Source organism: Tachypleus tridentatus, chromosome 13 (assembly GCF_004210375.1).
Source record: "Tachypleus tridentatus isolate NWPU-2018 chromosome 13, ASM421037v1, whole genome shotgun sequence".
In the NCBI taxonomy this organism is placed as follows: Eukaryota; Metazoa; Arthropoda; class Merostomata; order Xiphosura; family Limulidae; genus Tachypleus; species Tachypleus tridentatus.
In genome coordinates, this window is record NC_134837.1 from 55933415 (window position 1) to 55956531 (window position 23117).

A 23117-nucleotide genomic window follows, 5' to 3' on the forward strand; every position below is an offset into this window, starting at 1 on the left:
TAAGAAACATTTTATAGTAATATTAACACATTTGGTGTTTAATGAAAAGAAAGTTGAGTAGGAATCTGTCTCTCTGCTGTAGTGAAAGAAATAATGGTGTGTGTGTGTGTGTGTAACTATTTGTTATTGACAGTTTACCATTCTTATGTTAGTTCCTGTTGAACTATGTTGATACATGCTAAATAACCATCTTTTAACAAAATTAACCATATACTGCTATATCAGTTCCTGTTGAACAGCTCAAACATGTCAGTAACTGTGTTATCTGTCGTTAAAAGTGATATAACATTGTCAGTTACTGTTGAAAAGCATATACAAATGTTAAACAGTTTTTTCCAATCTTAAACATTGGTTCCTGTTGTACTATTTTGAGGCATTAAACAGGTGCTACCAAGCTAAGCATCAGTTCATTTAAACAAATTTGAGACATTAAATAGCTGATATCACTTCTAAGCATCAGTTCCTGTTGGGCAAAAGTGAGACATTAAATAACTGTTATGAAGCTCGAATAGCATTTCTTGTTGAAGAAACCTTACATATATTAAACAGCTGGTATGAAGTTTGAAATCAATTTCTATAAAATGATCTTGAGATATCTTAATCAACAGTATTAACTACCTGACAAGTCTGTCAGGCTTTTCCAAGTTTAATTAGTAATGATACAGTTGTCAGATCCTTTTATATCATTAAACTTCATGTACTCAAAGAATGTAATTGGGCTATACTACTTTGTAGCAAAAATTTTGTTTATTAACAAAGATATGACAGTATGAATAAGGATAGCTAAAAAAATAGATTGAGTACATGGTTGAACCATGGCAAGTGTATTACCATAAATGTCTTGCATCTAATGTAAGATGTATACACTTTTACATTTTAATTAAATCACAACAATCTGTAATTAAAGAAGTATCTCTAGATGAACTATTGTCAAAAAGTCATAATAATTTCACATATCATTATGTTTTCATATATTTATTTGTTGTATTATTTGTAATTTACTACTTGTAGTGCCTTTCAGGTCAGCATATATTGAAGCCATGGGGAAGTGATGCAAAATGTCAAGGCTACCCTTCTCAGACTTAGAAAATTTTGTTAACCATTGCAAAATGTGGTAAAAATCATTTCAGCTTCTTGAAGTTGCTAATTAATTTATATTTACAAGTGTTATGAATGTCTTGAGATCTCTAAGAGAGCTCTGTATATTATACATATAGACTTGACAGAACATTTATTGTAACAAGTTTCTTTCAACTTATTTTGGTAAAGTCATGAAATGTTTAGTCATTTGAGTGTAGCTCTCTTGAGTAAAGTTTGACACTTCAGTGCAAGATTCTTCAATGTACTTAAATCCCATCTTGTAATGTTTTCCTAACTTGCCACAAAAGTGTGGTTGTACCATGTGCTGTTGTAATTTTTAATCTGTTTTACTTAACAGAGGAAGAAGTGAAACGACTGAAAGCCTCTCTGGCATCGGGCAAAGCATACCATGAAATTGGTTTTAACTACGAAAATCGAGAAGATGATGAAAGTATTGAGTTGGAAGAGAGGAAAGGTATGCCATTAGGCTTCTTCTGGTTCAGGTTAATAGGGAGTTTTTATAATTTAATAAGTTGATGTATCACAGAAATTAAACTGTTGTAGTTACTTTACAGGTGTGTGTGTAATTTTGAGTGTGTATATAAAGAAGAAAACAGAAGAAGGAAAAAAAACCTGTAAATATACAGGGGCTCTTTCCTGATCTGAAGTATTAAACTCATAAAAACTATCCAGAATTATAATAAATTTTTCATTTAGAGCTTTTTTTTTTTAATATAAAAATTTCTCTTTTGTATGGTGTATTTTCTAAAATACACTGCTAAATTAAAAAGTGGGCATATTCAGGAATTACTGTCATTTGATACAACTACTGTAGACTTGCATTGAATAGGCTAAGATGTTACCAAGTACAAAGTTACTAAATAAATAACTGGGGAGACACATTAAATTATCCTTATAAGATGGTGTGTGTAGTGGCTGTAAATGCAATAACTGTAAGTGTAATAATAATAATAATAAAAAAAAGGCTGACTATAAATGTAGTAAATTATTGTGAATTTTTAAATATCCATCTGTGAATGGTTTGGTAGTACCAGAGGATGACTTGGTGCATTACTCATGTCACTTTTTTCCTTACATAATTACAACCACGTGACTTGTATAAATTATATAGTTACTTTAAAGAGACTACCCTAACAGGTGATGATGCAGTCTGAACACACACACACATAGTGAGATAGCAGATTCTGTTTTTATTTGGTTATGGTTTTGTTTAGCATTTATTTATTATTCCTTCTATCATTTAACTCATGCTAGCTCAACTTCTAAATATCATGTTTATTTTAAGTAAATATGTATGTGTTATGAAACTGGCATCAGTTTCCCCTTGGGAGTTGTCAATCAGGTCCAGCTTTGTCCGCTTCACTTCTGGGATATGGAGCAGGAAGTCAAGAAGGCTGTACCTTCTTCTTTATCTATGCAACAAGTTCTGTCTCTTTTGGGATGTTGAGGAGGTCTCTCTGCATCTTAACATCATGGAATCTTTAGTAATTTATTGAACTGTGTATCATTTCCTTTTGCTACTGTTGGGTAGGTAGTTATGGTTCATTCTGACAGCTGCTCTGTTGTTAGACATGACGGTTCTGGCATGTTGTGTTTTCAGAATTATGAATCTTGTGGCTAATTGCTTATTTTGTCCCAATCATATTCTCTCAACAGAGTGGTTCCTTCATCCACAGGTATTTATGTGGGTGTGTTCTCAACTCAGGACGTTACATATATATATGTGTGTGCCATTCACTAGCATGCTAAACGTTCTTCCTTTTGGTTTTCAGTTCCTCACCCCTCAGCTGTAGAGGTGGATGCTTTCAGTCGAGATTGGTGTGGTCTTCACCTATATGTCTACCTTCCAATCAGACTATTTTCCAGCATCATTTCTTCACATGTGGCTGTCATCCAGTCCCTTGTTTAATCTCAAGGACTTATTCCTCATGTAGTGTCTTTCTTTGCCCATACCATTTGCCATTCTTCCTTGTCTGTATATCCATGGCATTGGTTTTACTTCAGACTTTGGACTATTTATTAGGCTTTTGACTGTCCCACCCTTCTGTTACTTTCTTGTCCCAGTTTTTTACCTTGTTCTTTGATCAGAGTTTGTCCATATCATCTGTTGCTTATTATAGGGTTGTCCTGCTGAACACCATTCTCCCACTTCTGAAAAGCCTTCTCTTCCCCAGTTATTTCCCTCTTTTTTCATTTGTTTCATCTGGTCCATCTGCCACATCCCTTTGTTCTGCTGGATTGAGATCTCAGTGATGCTTTTCATGCCCTGTCTGGTTCTTTCTTTTGGTGAAAAGTCACATCATCATGTTTGTTGACTCACATTCAACATTTTAATGAACTATTATTTTATGAGTATGTTCTTAAGCTTGATATCAAACTGTATATTATAATTTAAATTTTCATGTTATAGATTATTTAATTTTGTAATTTAAAAGTAAATATTAAAAAGCACACTTAAACAGATTTTTTTTGTGTTGCATGTTATGCTAAATGCAGTACTAGTCTAAATTAGGTGTTTGTGATATCAGAATACAAAGTATATAGTTTTATATTAATTAAGGACTTAAATTACTAATATTTGAAAGCTAGATTTTAGAATGGAAACCTTTAGTCTTTTGTATTTACTGAGCTATCACTATATGTAGTGAATCAAAGATTGTGGCCCACTCACATGTTTCTGTTTTTGGAAACAGCCTTTTATATGTACTTCTGTATATGACATGTGAATAACCAATCAGGACACTTTGTAAAGACTGAAGGGCAGTTTTATATTATTGAATATGGGTGACATGAGTACATGTACACTGTATCATTGTAACTTCTGTATTGTTAGCCAGGCACAACTTAAAACTTAGTGTAATAATAGTTTCTATAAATGTAATGAGGTTTAAGCTATTTAGTCTATAAACATTTATGGTTTCATGTTATATATGTAGTCATTCTAGAATGAAATAGGCATAATTTATATTCATTTCCTAATTTTATGTAATGGTAGTGAGATGAGTCAAATTACCTGAATCTGTACAGAAATTCATTGGTGAAAATAATATAAAATATAAAGTTTTTGCTTGTGAAAGTTGAAAATTTTCTGATGCATAAAAGTACTTTTATTCTTAAAATTATTATTTGCCCATTGGATAGGTAACATGCAAAAATAAAAAAGGCACGAGGAGAACATTGATGAACAAACTGTAAAACTTAATAATAAAAAAATTGCTCTTTTGTGTATGAAAGCATTATAATGTGTATTAAATTAAAAGTTATAGTATGAAAACTGTAACAAGTACTAAATGGTTATGAGATCTGTTACAGATACCAAGCCCATGCTGAAAGGGTTAAGTCCTATTTCCTCCCTCTTCTGGTATGCAGGTGTCGTAGTTTTGATATTTATGCTATTACATTTTCCCACATCTTTTACCATTCCTCATATGTTATCCTTTACATGGATCAGGCCTTCCTCCCAAAACATTGGTTACCTGGGAAGGTGGTTTAGACTTTCCTCCTATTTCTTACTTTCTCATATGGATCTGTATTGACTACTTTGCCCAGTTCATTCACTGCTATGTTATATGATGCATGCTGCCTCCTTTCTTGGTTTTTATTCCTGCCTATTTGTTCCATGGAACTTGTGTTTCCTGTGAATTGTCATCTGTTGTGCTTATTAGTTGGACTCTTTAGCTCACACAGCTAGTGTATTCTGATGCATCCATGAATGATCAACATCTTCTTAATGTTTCTTTGCACCAAATTTTTTGTCTGACTATATCTATTTACTCAAAGCCACCATTCTTTGGAGGAGATCATTCAGGCTGGTATGTAGGTAACTCTCCAAACATTTGTCACACATTATCTGCACAACCTAGCTGTGTTCTCCTATGTTGTTTTTACATGTATCTGTTTGCTTTTTACTGGGATCAGTCAACATTTTATTTTTTTATTTTTTCATTGATGTACATCATTTTTCATGATCCCATCAGGTGGCAGGAGTTGTCTTGTCAGGTATGCTTATTGTTATCATATGATATATTAGCACTAAATCTGTATACATTTATAATTCTCATTGTTGAGATGAGGTGTTTCTTTAATAATTGAAATATACCTATTGGAAATACATTTTCAGTGTAAGAAAATGTTAACTTTCACCAATATGGTGAAAATTTAAAATTAAGTAAAATGATGTGTCTGGCATAACTAACCAAATTCCATTAAAAAAAAAATCAAGGTATATGCAGATAAATTTCAGTAATTTTTAGCTCTAGAAATTGGAGAGACACTGTGCATTAATGTAATGTTTTGTTGGCATATGTTTAAGATGTTTAATAATAATTGAATCATTAGTAATTGTATGCTGGAGTATAATAATGAAAAATAAAAAATGTTCAGGATATAACAAAAAACGTGTATACACTTAAAAATCTTCACATTGTTAATGTGTTTTGGGATGAACATGTTAACAATAGAATTGAACCAGAGCCTATTTTGTCTTCAGATTTCTTACTGACATTAAGAACACTATTTTAGAACAGTTGAAGTCAGTAAATAACTCACCCATACACATTTTGGAATTAAAGATGTGTTTAAGAGAAATGAAAAGTAACACCCCTGCGAAAGATGAAATTATCTTTAAAAAAAAAGTAATTTTGCAATGTTTGCTAAATTATGTTTTGTATAATCTGTCTTTATTTTCTGGTTATATACCAAAGAATTAAAAACTGCAGTTTAACTGTAATTTATAAGAGTTGTAAACTATATGTCAGTAGACTTAACAAGTTGTTTGGGTAAGTTATTGGAAAGAATCATCACTAATAGGGTAAATAAGTATGTGGAAGATAATGAATTAATAATCCCAAATCAGTGCTATTCAAGAAAAAATAAACTATTGACCATTTGGTCAGATTAACAAAGAGTATTTACATTGGATATAATGATGGTCATGTGATAGCTGCTGTATTTCATGATGTTGAAAAGTCTTATGATACTGTTTGGCATAATAGCCTAGTATTTAAACTATACTCTTCAAAAAAAGAAATGCAAAAGGCAAAATATGAGACAAATTGTTAACATGTTTATTTTGGGTAGTTCTGTATGACATTTGTGAAACTTTGCATATTCACTGCTGAACATCCAAAGTCTGCAAAGGCGAAGTCCACGCTCACTAGGTGAAGTTTAATGACACTCAATGTCAATAATGAGTATGCCCCCCGTGAACACCAATAACTGCTTGGCATCTCCTGCCCATGGAAGCATAAGATGACGAATCACATCCTGTGGAATGGCTGTCCATTCAGCCTGCAAAGCTGCTGCAAGCTGAGGTAGAGTCCGCGGTTGAGGTTGGCGCCGTCGCAGACGTCGGTCCAACTCGTCCCAAAGATGTTTGATGGGGTTTAAATCTGGTGATCTGGAGGGCCAGGGAAGAACGTTGATGTTGTGGTATCTCAACAAGACAGTGATGAGTCGGGCTGTGTGAGGACGGGCGTTGTCATGTTGAAAAACGTCGTTGACGTTCACCATGATGGGTTGCACATGGGGCCTAAGAATCTCGTAGATGGTTGCATACGGTCTGATCGAAATTCCTACGCAGCCCTGGTATGGTTGAGGCAGTAGACGTCGCAGTGGTGGTCCTATCCCGAAAGTGACGTAACCGGATGTTGCGATCTTGTGTGGGCGTGGTCACACAAGGTCTGCCAGATCGTGGACGGTCACGAGTTGATCCATGTTGTTGGTAATGATTCCATAGCCTTGTGATGGTGCTTGGGTGGACATTCACAGCTCTGGCAACATCTGATCGAGATTCGCCTGCTTCCAAGCGATCAATGGCGTTGTTGCATTGTGCTTCAGTCAGTCTTGGCATAACTGTATTGTGTGTTGGTGGCTTAACACTGAGCTATGGAAACCGAGAACCCGTCACTTTTATAGGGATTTTGCACATGTTGCGCTTGCAGAACATACAGATTTCTCAAACCAATTTGTTGGATACCCATGTGTTTTGGCGAAAAATCCGATGTTTTCCTCCGTTTTCAAAGTGCACAAATTTTATTGTCATTTTGGTCTGACAATCAGTGCCTTAACACGTGTGGCATCACATACTCTGAGCTTGTAAAGTTATTACATATATTTCTCTTTAAAATAACAAAAATATCCCTTTTGCGTTTCTTGTTTTGAAGAGTATACTTGCTGAATTCTGTACAAGTTTCATGTTCTTAAGATGAATAAAAAGCTATCTAACTGGAAGAAATGTGAAAATAAGAGTAAATGATGCCTTACCTGATAATTTTACACCAGAATAATATGTTCCTCAGGGTACTGTTATTAGCCAGTTGTTATACATGTTATATGTCAATGATTTATGTTGTCCTAGCTTAAAATTATTAAAGGAAATATATATTTTTACAATTTGCTAATGACATTGCATATCAGCTTAATTCAAAAAGTGTTGATAGAGCAACACAGAAAATCCAGTTAGCGTCGATTGATAAGGCACACTGGGATGCATTGTGGAAAATAAAAAGTATGGTCTAAAATGTACTGAGGTGAGTCATCATTTACTATTCCTACCAGCAACATATATTTGTTACATTTTTATATTTTTTGTATGAAGTATAACATTTTCTTTATAACTTTTAGACTATGTTGAGATGCTTTGGATTTTTTTCAATTTTTATTTAGGGAACAGATAATCAACTAATTTTCATTGAACCAGTTTCACAACTGTTGTGTTAAGTAGACAAAAGATGCTGTATTTAAAAGTTGTTTTTGTATTTCATATTTACAGAGGAGGAAGACTTAGATGAACCATATAGTGTTCCAGAAGGATTAACAGTACCTGCTGGCTTGGAACTGGTAAGTAAACATCATTGTGCTAAATGTGGCACTATTCTAAAAATTGTATATTTAGGTAGAACAGTTGCTGTGCTGTAGAATGTTAATTATTTCAGTATTTCTGACAATAATAGGATTTAAGTTAGTCATAAAACTGTATTTCCATCTTAATATTATGAATACAGGAGCCTCAGGCCATTAGTCTTTCACCAGTTAAATTGTTAACATTGCAAAATATATTGCATTTTTAAAACTTTAGGTAGTGCTCAATAGACTAGCTTAATATGCTTCAAGATACAACACTGAAAATGTTTTGAGTTTTTAGATGTCTCTGATCTACTTAATTTCATCTTGTAAAGCATTTGAAAAGAGGTACTTCTTTCTTTCATTTGTTATGTAGCCACAGACATTAAAAGCCCATACCATAATTGAGAAAACAGCCATATTTGTGAGTCAGCATGGTCCTCAGATGGAAATAATCTTAAAGACCAAACAAGCCACAAATCCCCAGTTCAATTTCCTTTCTATTGATAGCCCATTGTATCCATACTACAGGCATCTTGTTGTAAGCATTAGGGCCGGAACTTACAAACCCAAACCACCTGAACAGCCCAGTAAGTAACAAGTCTTTAATAACTTTAAATAAAAAATAACTTCTCTTGGAAGATACTATAGGTTATACTTAGATACCTAAAACATCTTATGAATTATACCTATATTTTTGATTTCTTAAATTTACTGCCTAAAATTTGTGCTTAAATTCTTGAGAAAATAAGGTTCCTATAGTCCTTTGAAATGTTTCTGCACTTTTATTTGTTAAGAAAGGGTTTTCACAGGTTCTTAAACCTGAAAAGTTATGGAATTACAAAGTCTTTTCCAGGGGTTGAAAAGTTGTATAAAATCATGAATTCCAATCAAAAACATAAACTCTGTGTTTGGTTAAGTCAGTTTGCTAATTTTGAAGGAATATACTGATTTAATATTGCAGGCATCCACACATATTTTTTGTCTTGTCTTGGCAATAAGTCGAATGTTTAATTAACTAGTGTTTTGATCCATCTAAATTTTGCAAGACAAATTCTATTTCAGTTCTCATGTTTCTTTACTGTATAAAAAAGCTTTATGATTTTTAGACATATTCTTACTTCATACATTATGCATCTTTCTAGGTTGTTCATACATTTAAAAAAAGTATATTAATTTTGTGTGAATGGAAGAGATTTAAGCACATATACCACAACCTTTTATATAACGAAATTCTGGCCATACTGTTACAACAACCAGTTCTTTGACAGCAGCAATCATAAGAGCCAGATTGAGATCAGATGAGCTGTTTTCTGCCCAAAAACTTAGCAACCAATTCATGTAACTTTCAAAACAGTTGGTAGTGTTGTCAGTAACTAGCTTGTTTGCTTTCCTGATATACAGCATTCATGACTAAATGAGGCTCTGTCTTCTGGAGAAGAGTATTTATTTCCAAATTACACTACCTGAATCAGTTTGACTGTCACACTGTTATACGAATTTATAGGGTAGAAAAATTAAGCATTTTAGAAACTTAGTAATTTACAGTGTCCTAGCTTAATTCAAAATACATTTTTTTTTTCTCAGAGAAAAAAATGAAGTATTGAAGATGTATATAAATATATACATTAATATACATGTGAAACTATAAGCACGTTTTTGATGAATCTTAGTAACATCTCAGTTTTGAGGTAACATGCTGCTGAACTGGATATGCTTTGGTCACTAGCTTACATATACACTGCTGGCCAAAATCTTAAGGCCAATGAACATAAAGAAAAAATATGCATTTTGCATTGTTAGACTCAACCACTAACCACTTATTTGAGTAGAGCTTAAAAAGATGAAAAAAGAAAAGGGAAAATAAAAATAAAAACCTTTTTTAGCATTTAATAGGGTAGATGTGAACACTATGAAATTAGCCTAAATACTAGCTGGTCAAAAGTTTAAGACCATACCAAAAAGAAGCTCTAAACTGGGTAGGAAATGCCCAACAAGTGGTCTCAGTAGTGAGTTGCACGGCCATTATTGGGAATAGCTTCAAACATTGGCTTTGGCATGATCAATATAAGTGTTTGCAGAAGGCTGGTTAGAATGTTATTCCAAGTGGTGAAGATGGCTTCACGAAGATCATGCACTGTTTGGAATTGACGTCCGTTTCTATAGACTTCCCTTTCCATCCACCCCCAAACATTTTCAATGGGGTTCAGTTCAGGTGAACACGCTGGATGGTCCAAAAGAATTGCATTATTCACCATGAAAAAGTCCTTTGTCCTGCAGGCATTGTGGATTGCAGCATTGTCCTGCTGAAAGGTCCATTCATTTCCACACAAATGAGGGCCTTTAGTCAATAAGGATGCTCTCTCCAACATACCAATGTAGCCAGCTGCTGTTTGATGCCCCTGTATAACCTGAAGCTCCATTGTTCCAATGGAAGGAGAAAGCATCCCAGATCATGATGGAACCTCCTCCACTGTGTCATGTAGAAAATGTCTCCAGTGGGATATTCTTATTGTGTCAGTGATGTTGAAAGCCATCTGGACTATCCAGGTTAAATGTTTTCTCATCAGAGAACAAAACCTTCATTTGCTATTCTACATCCTATATTTGGTGTTTCTCAGCAAAGTTTAACAAAGCTGTTTTTCATGGTGTGGAAGGAGGCATAGCCTTTGAAGACATTTATGGTTTTTAAAGCTTTTCTCTCGTAGATTCCGTCTTATTGTTCTTGAGCTACATTCTGCATCCGTAAGGGCCTTAATCTGGATTTGACGATCGGCTGGTGTCTTGACGGACATCCTGTCGAATCCTTCTGCTCAACGCCACTGAAGTTTTCTTGGGCCAACCACTTGAAATTCTTGTTCCGTATCCCTCAGGGTCTTTCAAGAAATTTGCAACAGCAGTTTTATTACACCCAATCTCACCAGCAATGGCACATTGAGAGAGACCTTGCTTTCGCAGCTCGACAATTCTGCCACGTTCAAACTCTGTCAACTTTTTATCCTTTGCCATGTTTTTACCCAATGTAACACAGGAGATGTCAGTGAGAGATGTTGACAACACTAATGCTTCAACACAAATGACTAAATTTTGTTACGTATTTACCGATTAACACTACGTTTAAGTATGGTCTTAAACTTTTGACCAGCTAGTATTTAGGCTAATTTCATTGTGTTCACAGTTTTCCTATTAAATGCTTAAAAAGTTTTTTATTTTCCCTTTTCTTATTTTCATCTTTTGAAGCTCTACTCAAATAAGTGGTTGAGTCTAACAATGCAAAATGCATATTTTTTTCTTTATGCTTATTGGCCTTAAGATTTTGGCCAGCAGTGTATCTGTATAATGATACAAAGGTAAATGTTACATAAATTACTCATTATAGACACGAAAGAAATGAGTAAAATGCTTCTTTAATTGTTTAGGCAGAGTATTCATGATGAAACTTTGTAGAATGAACAGCAACTGCCTGTCATGGAGACAAAAGTGTAGAGGGCGACATTTTGAAAGTCTTCTTCCTTTTGTCTTCAGGCGGAAGACTTTTGAAGCGTTGTCCTTTACACTTGTGTCTCCACATCAGGCAGTTGCTGTCCATTCTACAGAGAGTAATATGCTTGTTGGAAATAAATTCGAACAATAAAAGGTTTACACATAATCTACTTTTTAAAAATAAATATTGAAAACAAGTCAAACATATGTACAAAATATTCTTTACACTATAAAGTATCACATTTGTATCTAAAACTCTAAATAATTCTCTTTTCTTGTCCACGTAGGCTGATTCAATTACTTTAGAATCTATTTGACAAGATGAAATATTTTTCTCTTTTCTACTTCTCATTATATAATATGTGATGAATTTACAGTTGTGCATAGAACTTTAAATAATAATTTAATTTTCTTCAAAGTCCAGATATGCAGATTCAGCTGCTTTAGAACTCTCTTTCACTAGACAAATTAGTATTTTATCTCTGTTAAACTGTGAAAATCACTTGAAAATATCAGTTGTTATACAGATGTGATATACACTCACTGGGGCACATACATATATATATATATATATATTACCCGACTGAAGCTCAGAACTTCCTACAAACTATGAGACACATGATTTAATAATACTCACTTAAGGCAGTAAGAAAAATATAGGTTTCTTCAATGTGACAATGATTTACAACAGTTGAACTAAACACACAGTGTTTAACTGTTACAGAGTTACATAAAATTTATCATAACTGTTGCCTTTGAAGTCATTATTTTTAACACTTTTTATGAAAACTAAATAATCATTAAATATTAATCACTAACTCAACAACTTTTCCACTAAACAGTCTTGTATGATGAACAAGGTGTCTACTCACTATCCCAGTTTCATGACATGGCCAGCATTTTCATATGAGGATTTAGGAGACTTTAGCCCCAAGAGCATCTCTGTTCATTAGTTATCACTAGTCTTTTCTTCTAAGAACCTTCTAATACAGGTACAGGGTAAAGTATTGACCCTGAATACCTGTTGCTCCCACATTATTGTACTATTTTAGAGATATCTTCCCAATTTGAATTTTACATCCTAGAACTAAAATAAATTTCAAACTTCTGAAATATATTCATGCTCACCAATCCACAAGCAGGTAATGCAGGGATTTTCCACATCAGTCACATCTTAGAAATCTGATTATGGTGAGAAAACTGAGTTTATTTTTGTACATTTACTTAATGCAAGAATACTATGTCAAGTGGGAGAATGGACAACACTGGGTGAGTTGAAAGGTACTCTGTATTGTGTCAAGGACATTCAGAAATTAAAGCCACATGGTTGTTGACAACATGAGAACAAACTCAGTAAGGAAGGGTTTTTATTGTTACAGAGATTGAAATTCATTTTAGTTTTGAAACTCTAAAACTCTGCACAGTAATGTTATATGTTTCCACCTATTTCAGCAATGTGTGTATAAAACTAATTTAGAAGTATAAAATTTACAGTTCAGACATGTTGAGATAAGTTTGAAATTAAATTTGAATGCTATATGTTTTTCTTTATGAATAAAGTACATAAGTAAATTATATAATGCTAAAAATATTAATTCTACAGTATCTTTGAATGACAAATGTAGAAATACTTTTTAAAAACAATTTTGAAAGTTAATTTGACATTAATATCAGTTTAGACATGGCTATTTATCTTTTGATTTGTCTCCTGCTGGTACAGCGGTGAGTCTACGGACTTACAACACTAAAACTAGTGGTTTCATTTCCCTTGGTGGACTCAACAGATAACCCAATGTGGCTTTGTTATAAGAAAACACACTCGCTCTTTTGATTTGAAGAAAATGTATTTTGTGTTTGATAATTCAATCTGTTAATAATGGAAGCTGCTCAGTGTGGTTTCATGTTGTGTGTGTAAAGTCAGTAAATTGGTTCTCTGGTTCATGCTTATGATTGTATAATCCATACAAGTGTTTTTCTTATTCCTCCAACTATGGCAAATTTAGCCTTCATTGTATTTTCAGTTAATGAACATTACTTTCTCTTTTGAGCTGGTAACTGAAGAGAGATCTGTCTTTTTGTCAATTTGTAAAACTAAATTTCCTCTTCATGGACTTGTTAAACAGAATTTTGCTCTTATTTTCTTTACTTTACCAGAAAAACATGATGAAGATGATGATGATGACCATTATCTCCATCCTAGTCTGTTTGCTGCTAAACCTCTGAAGGAAACACCAGTAAGAATTTATCTGATTTTACATCTTTTGGTTAAAGTTTACTAAAAGTTTTATCAGGCTGTTGCCTATAAAATGTTGGATTTTTACAGGGAAATGTGAAACAAGTACATTGTTTTTCTTGTTTAATATACACTTGTGCCACTGACTTGTAAGTTTATAACTCCCATCTTTAAATTGTTGGATGTCCTTTGATGCAGTAAAGTCTTTAAAGGTACTTTGATTTACAAACGTTTTTTTACTTTAAAACATATGTCAATTTTTCATCACAGGTAACAGTTCTTTAGAGAAACAGGTCATTTTTGTTGTTAGTAAAGAGTGTGAAAAAAAATTCAACTCTTGTTTGATGGTTTTCAGTCAATCTATGAAATATCCATTTATCAAGTTTTTTTCACCTTACCTATTGCTTCAAGATATAAGGAAACTTTTGAATAATGAACATTAAGTTTATCTGCAAGTTCTCTCATGGTCAAGCGAGTATCTGATTCAATTAAGATCTTCAATTCTTTCTCATTAATGGCTGTCTGAGGGAAGCCCTGAGGCTCATTTTGAAGGCTTGTGTCACCATAGCAAAATCTCCTAAACCAATGCTGTGTTGTGCACTTATTAACTGTGCCATCATTAAATGCATGGTTGATGTTGCAAGCTGCTTTTGCTGCATTGTAACTAAGGTTGAACTTGTACAAGAAAATCACATGAATGTCAATTTTATCCATAGTGACAGAAATCAATATAAATATGGTTCACTTTATGAAATAAGAAAAATAAAATGAGTGTGAAATGAACCAGACAATATACTATATTATTCTAACAAAGTTACAATAATGCTTCTCTTTCTGCCAGTTTCAAGTTTCAAATTTGCACATGAAAATCTGACATTGCATATGCAACAGCCTGATAACTTAGACTTTGAACTCTACATGAATGATTGAACTATTACATTAATAAAAATAGAATTATAAGCATTCAGTTAATTAAGAATTTTGCTTCTCCAAGAAAATCAGTCTTTTATTCTGCAACTTCATTTTATATGTAATTAGAATTTTTTATTTTATTTACAAAAATGTAGGATTTTACTGTAAATGTTTAACAGCTGTCATATTGTGACTTTAAGGATTTACAGTGTGTATTACTTCCATAAGCATAGGATGTAAAAAAGAATACATACAAATTTGATAAATGTTTTTTAGTTTATCTATTACTCAGCTTATGTTATAAGATGTGACATTTTTAGAGAATTAAAATACACTTTCCTGTTACTTTAACATTATATTCCAGCAGTCTATACATTTTGCTGTATTTTAGAAATGGTGACTTGCAAAAATCTGTTCAGTGTTAAAATGGAAACCAAATTTTTATACTGTCTGTCCAGAGAGAGAGAAACAAAATGTGTTTGTTTGCTCCCTAACTCCTGAGCCTATTAATCTAATCTCAACTAAAATTTGTATGTCAACACTATTAACTATGGGGAATATCCTAAGGGGGTCAAAATAAAACTTATTCCTGTTTCTGTATTATAAAGCCTATTGGTCATTTACTGTTGGCCTCTATTCTAGAGATTCAGGGTCAAAGTTGCTGGATCATTTCTCAAACAACCATGCTTTTCTCATTGACAGAAAAATGATGGTTGTTGATCCCACCCTCAAACACCCCAAAATCTTTAGTTGTTGACAAATGAGAATCAAACTGAAAATGTTGTTTATGAAGAAGCTTTGTTATACTTTTAAAACTGATATAAAGTTTATGTTCAAATTATTGCTCTAAAATATATGATTGCTGTCAAACTTACATTGTTTTAATTAAATTCAAACATCCCCTGTCATTTGATGGGTATTTCAGCTTATTCAGCAACAGTTGATGCCAAGAGTACAGCAGTCATAAATTACAAAATAAACCTGTTTTAAAAATGTTGAGGAATCTTGTATTATAATAAATACTCTTTAATTTAATGACAAATCATACTAAAAGTAACAATTATTGCTTCAGTTTACCCTCCCAAATCTTGTGTTCCTGAGGGGAAATGAAGATGATGCATATGCTCGTCTAGTGAAGAACCTGAAAGACAAACTTGTTGACTACAGGAGCAGTTCTCCAGTGCCACTTGAGAAACAAAAGAAACATTCAGGTAAACAGAAAATCATATCACAACTAAGTTGGAAGAACAATCAATTTACAAATAAGGTTCATCACATCATTTTGTTGTCTATTTTTCTTTCAGATTTATCAGTTTCGTAATGGCTTAACCCTTTCACTACAAGCTCAGTATAACGCGCTAGTTCATTTACATGTTTGCACACGTTAAGTATTTGCACTGTAACTTTTGACACAGTATGTATATCTTCACAAAATTTGGTAGACTTTTAGTAAAGATTACAAGTTTTTTTGCACGCAAAAAACAGATATTTTAATGAAATATTTCTACTAAAGATTTGTTTGTAAAAATAGTCTGTTTTGTTACAAATTTGAGTCCAAAGTAATTTCATGTCATGATTAAGAAAATTATACTTCATCTCCAAAATCTCGAGTATTATATTCGTAATCTCTAAAACCTCCTAAATACATTTCAAGCATATGTTTTGAGTAAGACTTTATATTTTGTTATTTTCTATACTCTAACTATGTGGGGTTTGTCACTTAATCAACCTTGTAATCATCATAAAGAAAAAAAGGCAATAAATATAAATTATGCTTTTTTCATGCTAGAATAAGTGCATAATACAAAAATACAAATGTTTCGTCTAAGTTGCTTAAGTTTCATAACTTGCATTGACAGGGTGCATATACACTCAAGTCATGTATACAGTAATATAAAACTGACTTTTAGTCCCCTGTCTTGGTTGTATTTTAGTGGACTAGTATTTTGTAATATACAGTCACATTTTAATTATTATACTTTTTTGTGTATAAACATTATCACTGTTTAGAAATAAATTATTAAACTTATTTTTCTTAAAATATAGAACAATAAATACAGAAATAAAGCAAACAATTATCTCTTCTCACTACAGCCTTTGAACTCTGTTGCTGCTGGATGAGGTTGCTAAGCCTTTTAAAATTTGGCATATGGAGGATATCAAACAAAAAAATTTTAGGTCTTCTATATTAAGTTTAATAACCAAAAAAATCATTAATTATACTGGTACCACAGAATTTTTTTTTCACTATAATTTATTAAGCTTAGTAACTAAAATATACTGGGATTTTATTAAACAGGAAACTTTCACCAGACTAAAGGCATAACCTACCTTCATGAAACTTCAGTTTGAAAGAAAATGGCAACCTTTTCACAGATCACAATGGCTTAGAAAATCACAAAGGGGGCATTCTAGGCTTTTTTTTATTCACATATACTGTAGTAAGAGTATATAAGGGACCAATTCAAAAAATGGAAAGAGTTGTGCAGCACCACAGTGTTTGTTTCAATGCATAAGCAACACCTAAGTAAAATAAAAAGATATGGGGTTCTAATTTTATATTCTAGTTTGATAATATTAGTAATCTGGGTTCCAAATTCGTATGAAACTATAATATTAGTATTCTAACATCACAAATATCTAATTTTAAACAGTGTTGCATTCAACATACCCCGTGTCTCACTAAAGTTTATATTTGGATGTGTTCTTTTAAATCAAGAAATTAATGCACATATAATATTAAAGTTTGTATTATAATCTACAATTTGATTCCAAACTTATTGACAAAAATTCATAAAATAGTAGTTCAATAAACGTTTTAATACGAGTTAACGTATGAGATGACGTGGCCTTTGACCCATGACCCACCTCAAAATGTTTAACTGCACTTATGAAAAACCCTTCTATATTAGGTAAAAGTGGCAATAATTTAAGGGTAATTAAAAATTCTTCAATAATCATTGTTCATCAGTTCATCAGCATGAAGGATTTCCCTTAAATTTATTCAAAGGAGATTTAAACTTCCTTTTGAGTAAAAGATCTGTTTTAAATACTTTGGCAATGAGAAGTTGATGAGACTATTTTCTCTTATATGTTTGTAAAACAAAAAGTATTGTGTAAATATATTATTGTGAAGAACATCACAGGTAAAAGTGGAGTGTTATTGGCTCACTCTTTTTGCTAACTTTGTTTTTCTAAGAAAAACCTTTCAATGCAAAATATCAATTTTTTTCTGTTAGAAATTTTAAGATCTCTTAAGTAATGTTTGTATAGTGCATTTTTTCTTTTCAAATATTGACTATCCAACGTGCAAAGTAATTTTGATTTTAAGATTAAAAATACTTTTATGTGTTTGAACATTTTAAAATTTCACATGCAACATCTTTATAACCACCAAATAAATATCAGATATTTTCCTTAAAAAAAAATTATCTTATTTTCACCACTGTCTCTCTGATGGTTGGGTCAGTTTGACTGACCTTACAACCACCATAAAAATTAAGAAATGAATGTTTTCATTCCAGAATTATTACAAGTTAAAACTTGGTCACAGATGTTTAGACCAAATAGCTTAAATCTCATAACATTATACATTTATATATATATTTATTAATTTTTATATTGACCTTTCAGCCATTTCTGGCTGATGTTGCAGAAGTTGTAATGATGCAGTACACTGGCATTCATGTTACCAATTTAAAAATATAAAACTGGTATTTACAAAGTTAACTGTTGTGATTATATTTTAGTAAAATAATACAGTCTCAGTTATAATACATTACCTATGTATATACATTATTACTATTAAGAAACAAGTTCTTAAACTTATTTTTCTTGGAACAGTAAGTGAAGAAGTATAGCAAACAGTTCACTTCCAGTTACAAGCTTTGTACTTGTTTGCTGCTTGCCATAGGTTTCTTAGCTTTATAAAATTTTTCAAGTGAAGGATGGGAAATTAATTTTTTTTTTATGTTTTATATATACATTTGTAACAACCAAAAATCATAAATTATTATATCATTACCACAGAATTCTGCTATATAAGTTATCAAATGTAGTAAATAAGCTCTATTTGGGTCTAAACATGTATGAAATTTCAACTCATTAAAGTGTCAAATTACATGCTTTGAATCCAGAATTGAAAATAAAGGATTTCCCATGTAAATATTTTGGGAAGGCTCAGAGAAGCACATAGATTACATTCTGAGCTTTCATTGGTTATTCACAAGTCGCAGACAGAAGTAGATTTACATAAGCATTTTCTAAATTTGCTATATCAATACCATAAAATTTCACTATAGTTTATCAAGTTTAGTAACTAAACTATACTTGGGTTTAAAAAATATGAAATTTGAAGCTCACTAAAGTTTTATCTTACCAGTTGGAATCTTGTATAAAAAGAAAGACTTCTTTATTCATATATTTGAGAAAGTCTTGTTAGGGGAACATTCTGATATTTTGATTGGTTATTCATATACCATAGAAATAGGAGTGTTTTCAAAAATGGAAAGAGATGGGCATGGCCAATGCATTTTAGTCAGTAAATATAGCAATAACTCAGCAAATATAAAAGATAGGAGGTTCTTATTTTATATTATAGGTTTAAATATTGGTAATTTGAGTTCCTAATTTATAAGAAACTATAGATTTTATATTTGGATAACACAAGCAGCTAACCTGAACCAATGCTGCATTCATTATACCACATTACACACAAAAATCAATATTTAGGATTTCTTTTTTAATACTTTTAAATTATGAAATTAACTAATGGTTCATATTAAAATCTGAATTATAATTTACAATTTGATACCAAACATTGACATACATTCATAGAATAGTAGTTCAATAAAATTTTAAATGCAAGTCAACAAATGCAATGTTACATGTTTTTAACTCGTATCATTAAGGTTAATTAAAGTGCAAAGTGAAAAAGCAAAAGACCAAATGTTTTAAAAGTGTTATATTGGGTTGTATACATGGTTTAATTATTGTAAATAGGTAATGTTATTCTACTATTTGCATTGCTGTACCATAGTGAATGTTAATTCAGCTATTTGAGATGTTAATTTATTATTGTATTTTAGAGTTGACAGGTAGCAAACACACCATACATAAAACTGATAAAAGCCATCATTCTACTAGCAAGAGCTCTACACCCCCTCCTGATGAACAAATAGCCCCACTCACACAAAATGTAAACTCAGACCAGCCACCACCTCCAGGTGAAGGGCCTTCTGTTCAGTTACCACAAAATGAAGAAAGTTTTGATGATGGAAATGATTTCACAGAATCTGCTGATGCCAATAAAATCATCCCACCACCTCCAGATCTCCAACCAGTGATTGACAAGATGGCCATTTATGTAGCCAAAAATGGAGAGGACTTTGAAATAATTGTTAAAAGTAAATGTAAGTTCTCTTGTTTGAGTTTATTTGCTGACCTTAATTGGTTTGTTATCGATAAGAGAGACAATGTAGCATAAAAATAGTTCGAATTTTAAAGGAATAGATAAGATATAATAGAAATTACTTACTAATCTTTAGATATTTAATGTTTTTGAGATTTAATATAAGGTTTATAATAAATGTTTTAAAATTAAAGCTGACAAAAGATTTGAATTTCTGGAGTCTTGGAACCAGTTTCATCAATACTACTTATTTAAGAAGAATTATCATATGAAACTGCAAGAAAGAGAGGAAGAAGTCAGTAAACAACAAGATAATCCACAGGAACTAGAAGAACAAGATGATAATGAATCATATTTAGAAATACAGCAAGAAGCTGAAGAAACTATTCAGTCTGAAGAAGAAGTCAGAGAAGAATTACATCATTCAGAAGAAAACTCAAATGGAGTATCACCCATAGAAACTACAGCAAAGGAAAAGGCTCTATCAAAGCCTGTAAAAGGTTAGAGAAGAAATTTATTTGGTCAAACTATGTTAGCAAATAAATAAGAATATGTTGTTTTTCCTTTTCTGGTTTTAGAAGTTTTAAATTGTTAGTTTCAATCTTCATTCTAATCTAACTGTAGAATTTTGTTTTTAATTTTAGTTAATAGAAATTTGCCAGTGCTTGTGTTGTTGTCACAAGTATGTATATTTGCATTATGAAATCTTATCAAAAACTTTGATTATGTTTGACAAAATTTGAAGTAAGGGTTACATTTTTGTCTATTATGAATAAATGTGAGTGTGTAGGACAGAGGTAGAAATCACAAAAAAGAAAAAAATGTACCTTAGGAATAATAGGTAACAAGAATTTGTAACCACATTATTATGATTACTTATCATAACCTCTGTATGTTCTTATATATTTTCAGGTCCTGTAAGTTTCTCTATTAAGCCAAAGGATAATGAAGTACAATCTCTTGAGAAAAAAAGTGCTTTGCTTTTGGATGAGACAGATTCTGAGGAGGAAAAGCAACCCAGAGAAAAAGAGCAGCCTAAGGAAACAAAAGAAAATGTTGAAACTACAAACAACATTGAACAAGGGAAGGATGATGTAATACCTGACACTCCACCCTCTGTCAGTGAGTCTTGCACTGGTAGGTCAACTCCTGCTGAAGGAGAGCACAAGTCAACCAAACGATTCAAACCTGAAGAGCTAGAAGCTCGTTTGGGTGAGTACAGAAAACTAACAGTACATTAAAGAAGAAAATTATATACCAAATACAACAAAAGCCTATAAAGAATACATTTGTTTTAACAAGGCAACTATTATAAAATAGAAATTTGTTTTTACTTGTATTTATTTGAAAACTATTATCATGAGTACTTAATGAGAATAGCACAAAGTATTTGAAAAAGTTCAAGGAAAAGGTTGTAAAATGCAAATCAATTTCTTTAGACGTGTCTGTGAATAGTCTTTTTTTTTATTCAGAAAATGTTTCTTGTTTTATCTTTAACTCTCTCAACATGGGCTCGGTCAGTTTGACTGACCAAGTGACTTCTTTGCACTCATTCAAAGTTTTTATAGGTTTGATACTGCTAACCTTTAATATAGTGTGTATATCTTCACAAAATGTGGCATTGTTTTAGTCAACGTTGTAAGCCTATCACATACAAAAAACATATTTTTAATGAAATATTTTTGATAAACTAAAGATTTGTCCTTGAATATACTGTATATTTGTTATGAATAGTTAGTGTGCAAGGTTAAAATACTTTTTATCATCTCAAAAATCTCAAATGTCATTTGTGTAACCTTTAAAACCTAAATACATTTTAAATGTTTTTCATTAAAACCTTCTATCTGTACCCTAACTTTATTTCTGCAGTAGCTGCAATGTCATGTTTAGCATTATAGTGTATCCTAATGATTCAAAAAAAGTGATTAAAAATAGGAAAGGACCATGTTTCAAAGACTGAAATCTCTTTTTCATTCTGCATTCTTTGTCTAACAAACCATTGGGTCAAATGTCTCCCTCTACTCTTTTTTTTCATTCAGAAAGGAAAAGGATATTGCTGGTTCTCCAAAGTCAGTTAAAAAGTGTTACATTCTGGGGACATCTTGGTGGAAACATGTACATCAAAAGCCATTAAGAATGTACCCATTTAGGTTCCTCCCCTTGCTACTTTGAATTCCTCACTGGTAGTTAACGTTTAGAGGGATTTTTAGAAACATTCCTGAGTAAGAAATCTTTGCTTGTTTCTCCAGACAAGGAGTTTTAGCTATGGGACATATCTCCACTCTTAAATATTGAATTATGCTGCCTACCAGTTCTCTTGTAATAATGTTTATATCACCACATCTGCCTGCCACTGTCAAGCCAGGTTATTTATACTGTACAGTTTTGCCTTGTATTTCTAAACCCTTTCAGGTGTTTCCAGCATCAGCATTTTGAACTTCTGATGCATCTTGTGGTTTTTTGGTGTGTGCTCATGGATCCTCACTGCATCAGTTATGGTGTTACTCATCCCTCATATTTTAATTCTTGCCTGAAGTGGGTTGAGGAAAAAGAGGTATAATATTTACGTACTATAAATAAAATTTGCCCTGAGGCTTGGAAGTTGATATCACTTGTTACATTGTGGAAAGTTCTGATGCACTCCATTCCACTGGTACAGTGGGAGTGCAGACAGATATTTCCATTAGAGTATTTTGCCCTCCATAGTTGCATTAGTAGAGAAATCCATGTACACATCTGTTTCTGTCCCTACAGTTGTATCCAGTAACTGCTTAGTGTCTTCTCCTTTGGCCCCAAGGTGCAGAATTATTAGACAGTAATGCCCTCTGTCATGGGAGTCTCCTTCTTCCAAAAGAGATCTGCCCAATTATCTAAGGGCAAGTTCCATGGAGATTGATAGACTTCTTTCTACTAACAAGAAGGTTATCCTTCTTCTAAATAATTGCCTCTTTGATACAGTGGAACTGTGAAGATTTTCATTCTAATTTGGATGACTTTAAGGTCTTGATCAATGCTTATCATCCCATGTGTTTTTCCTTGCAATAAACATTTTTTCAGCCTGCTGATACTGTCACCTTTTAGCAATTTTTGTACAGGAATGACAGGTTGTGTGATAGTCATGTTCATGGATGTGTG

At 32.3% G+C, this 23117-nt stretch overlaps 1 protein-coding gene across 1 annotated transcript in view; it reads left to right on the forward strand.

The window, feature by feature from the left end:
* Positions 1 to 23117, forward strand: part of su(w[a]) (suppressor of white-apricot) — a 54792-nt gene that overhangs the window by 13368 nt on the left and 18307 nt on the right. The window contains exons 3-10 of the mRNA XM_076481811.1: positions 1439 to 1555; positions 7874 to 7941; positions 8321 to 8534; positions 13582 to 13661; positions 15645 to 15783; positions 19660 to 19983; positions 20177 to 20482; positions 20895 to 21194. Of these exons, the coding sequence (XP_076337926.1) occupies positions 1439 to 1555; positions 7874 to 7941; positions 8321 to 8534; positions 13582 to 13661; positions 15645 to 15783; positions 19660 to 19983; positions 20177 to 20482; positions 20895 to 21194 (1548 nt within the window). The remainder of the gene's footprint in view (positions 1 to 1438; positions 1556 to 7873; positions 7942 to 8320; positions 8535 to 13581; positions 13662 to 15644; positions 15784 to 19659; positions 19984 to 20176; positions 20483 to 20894; positions 21195 to 23117) is intronic.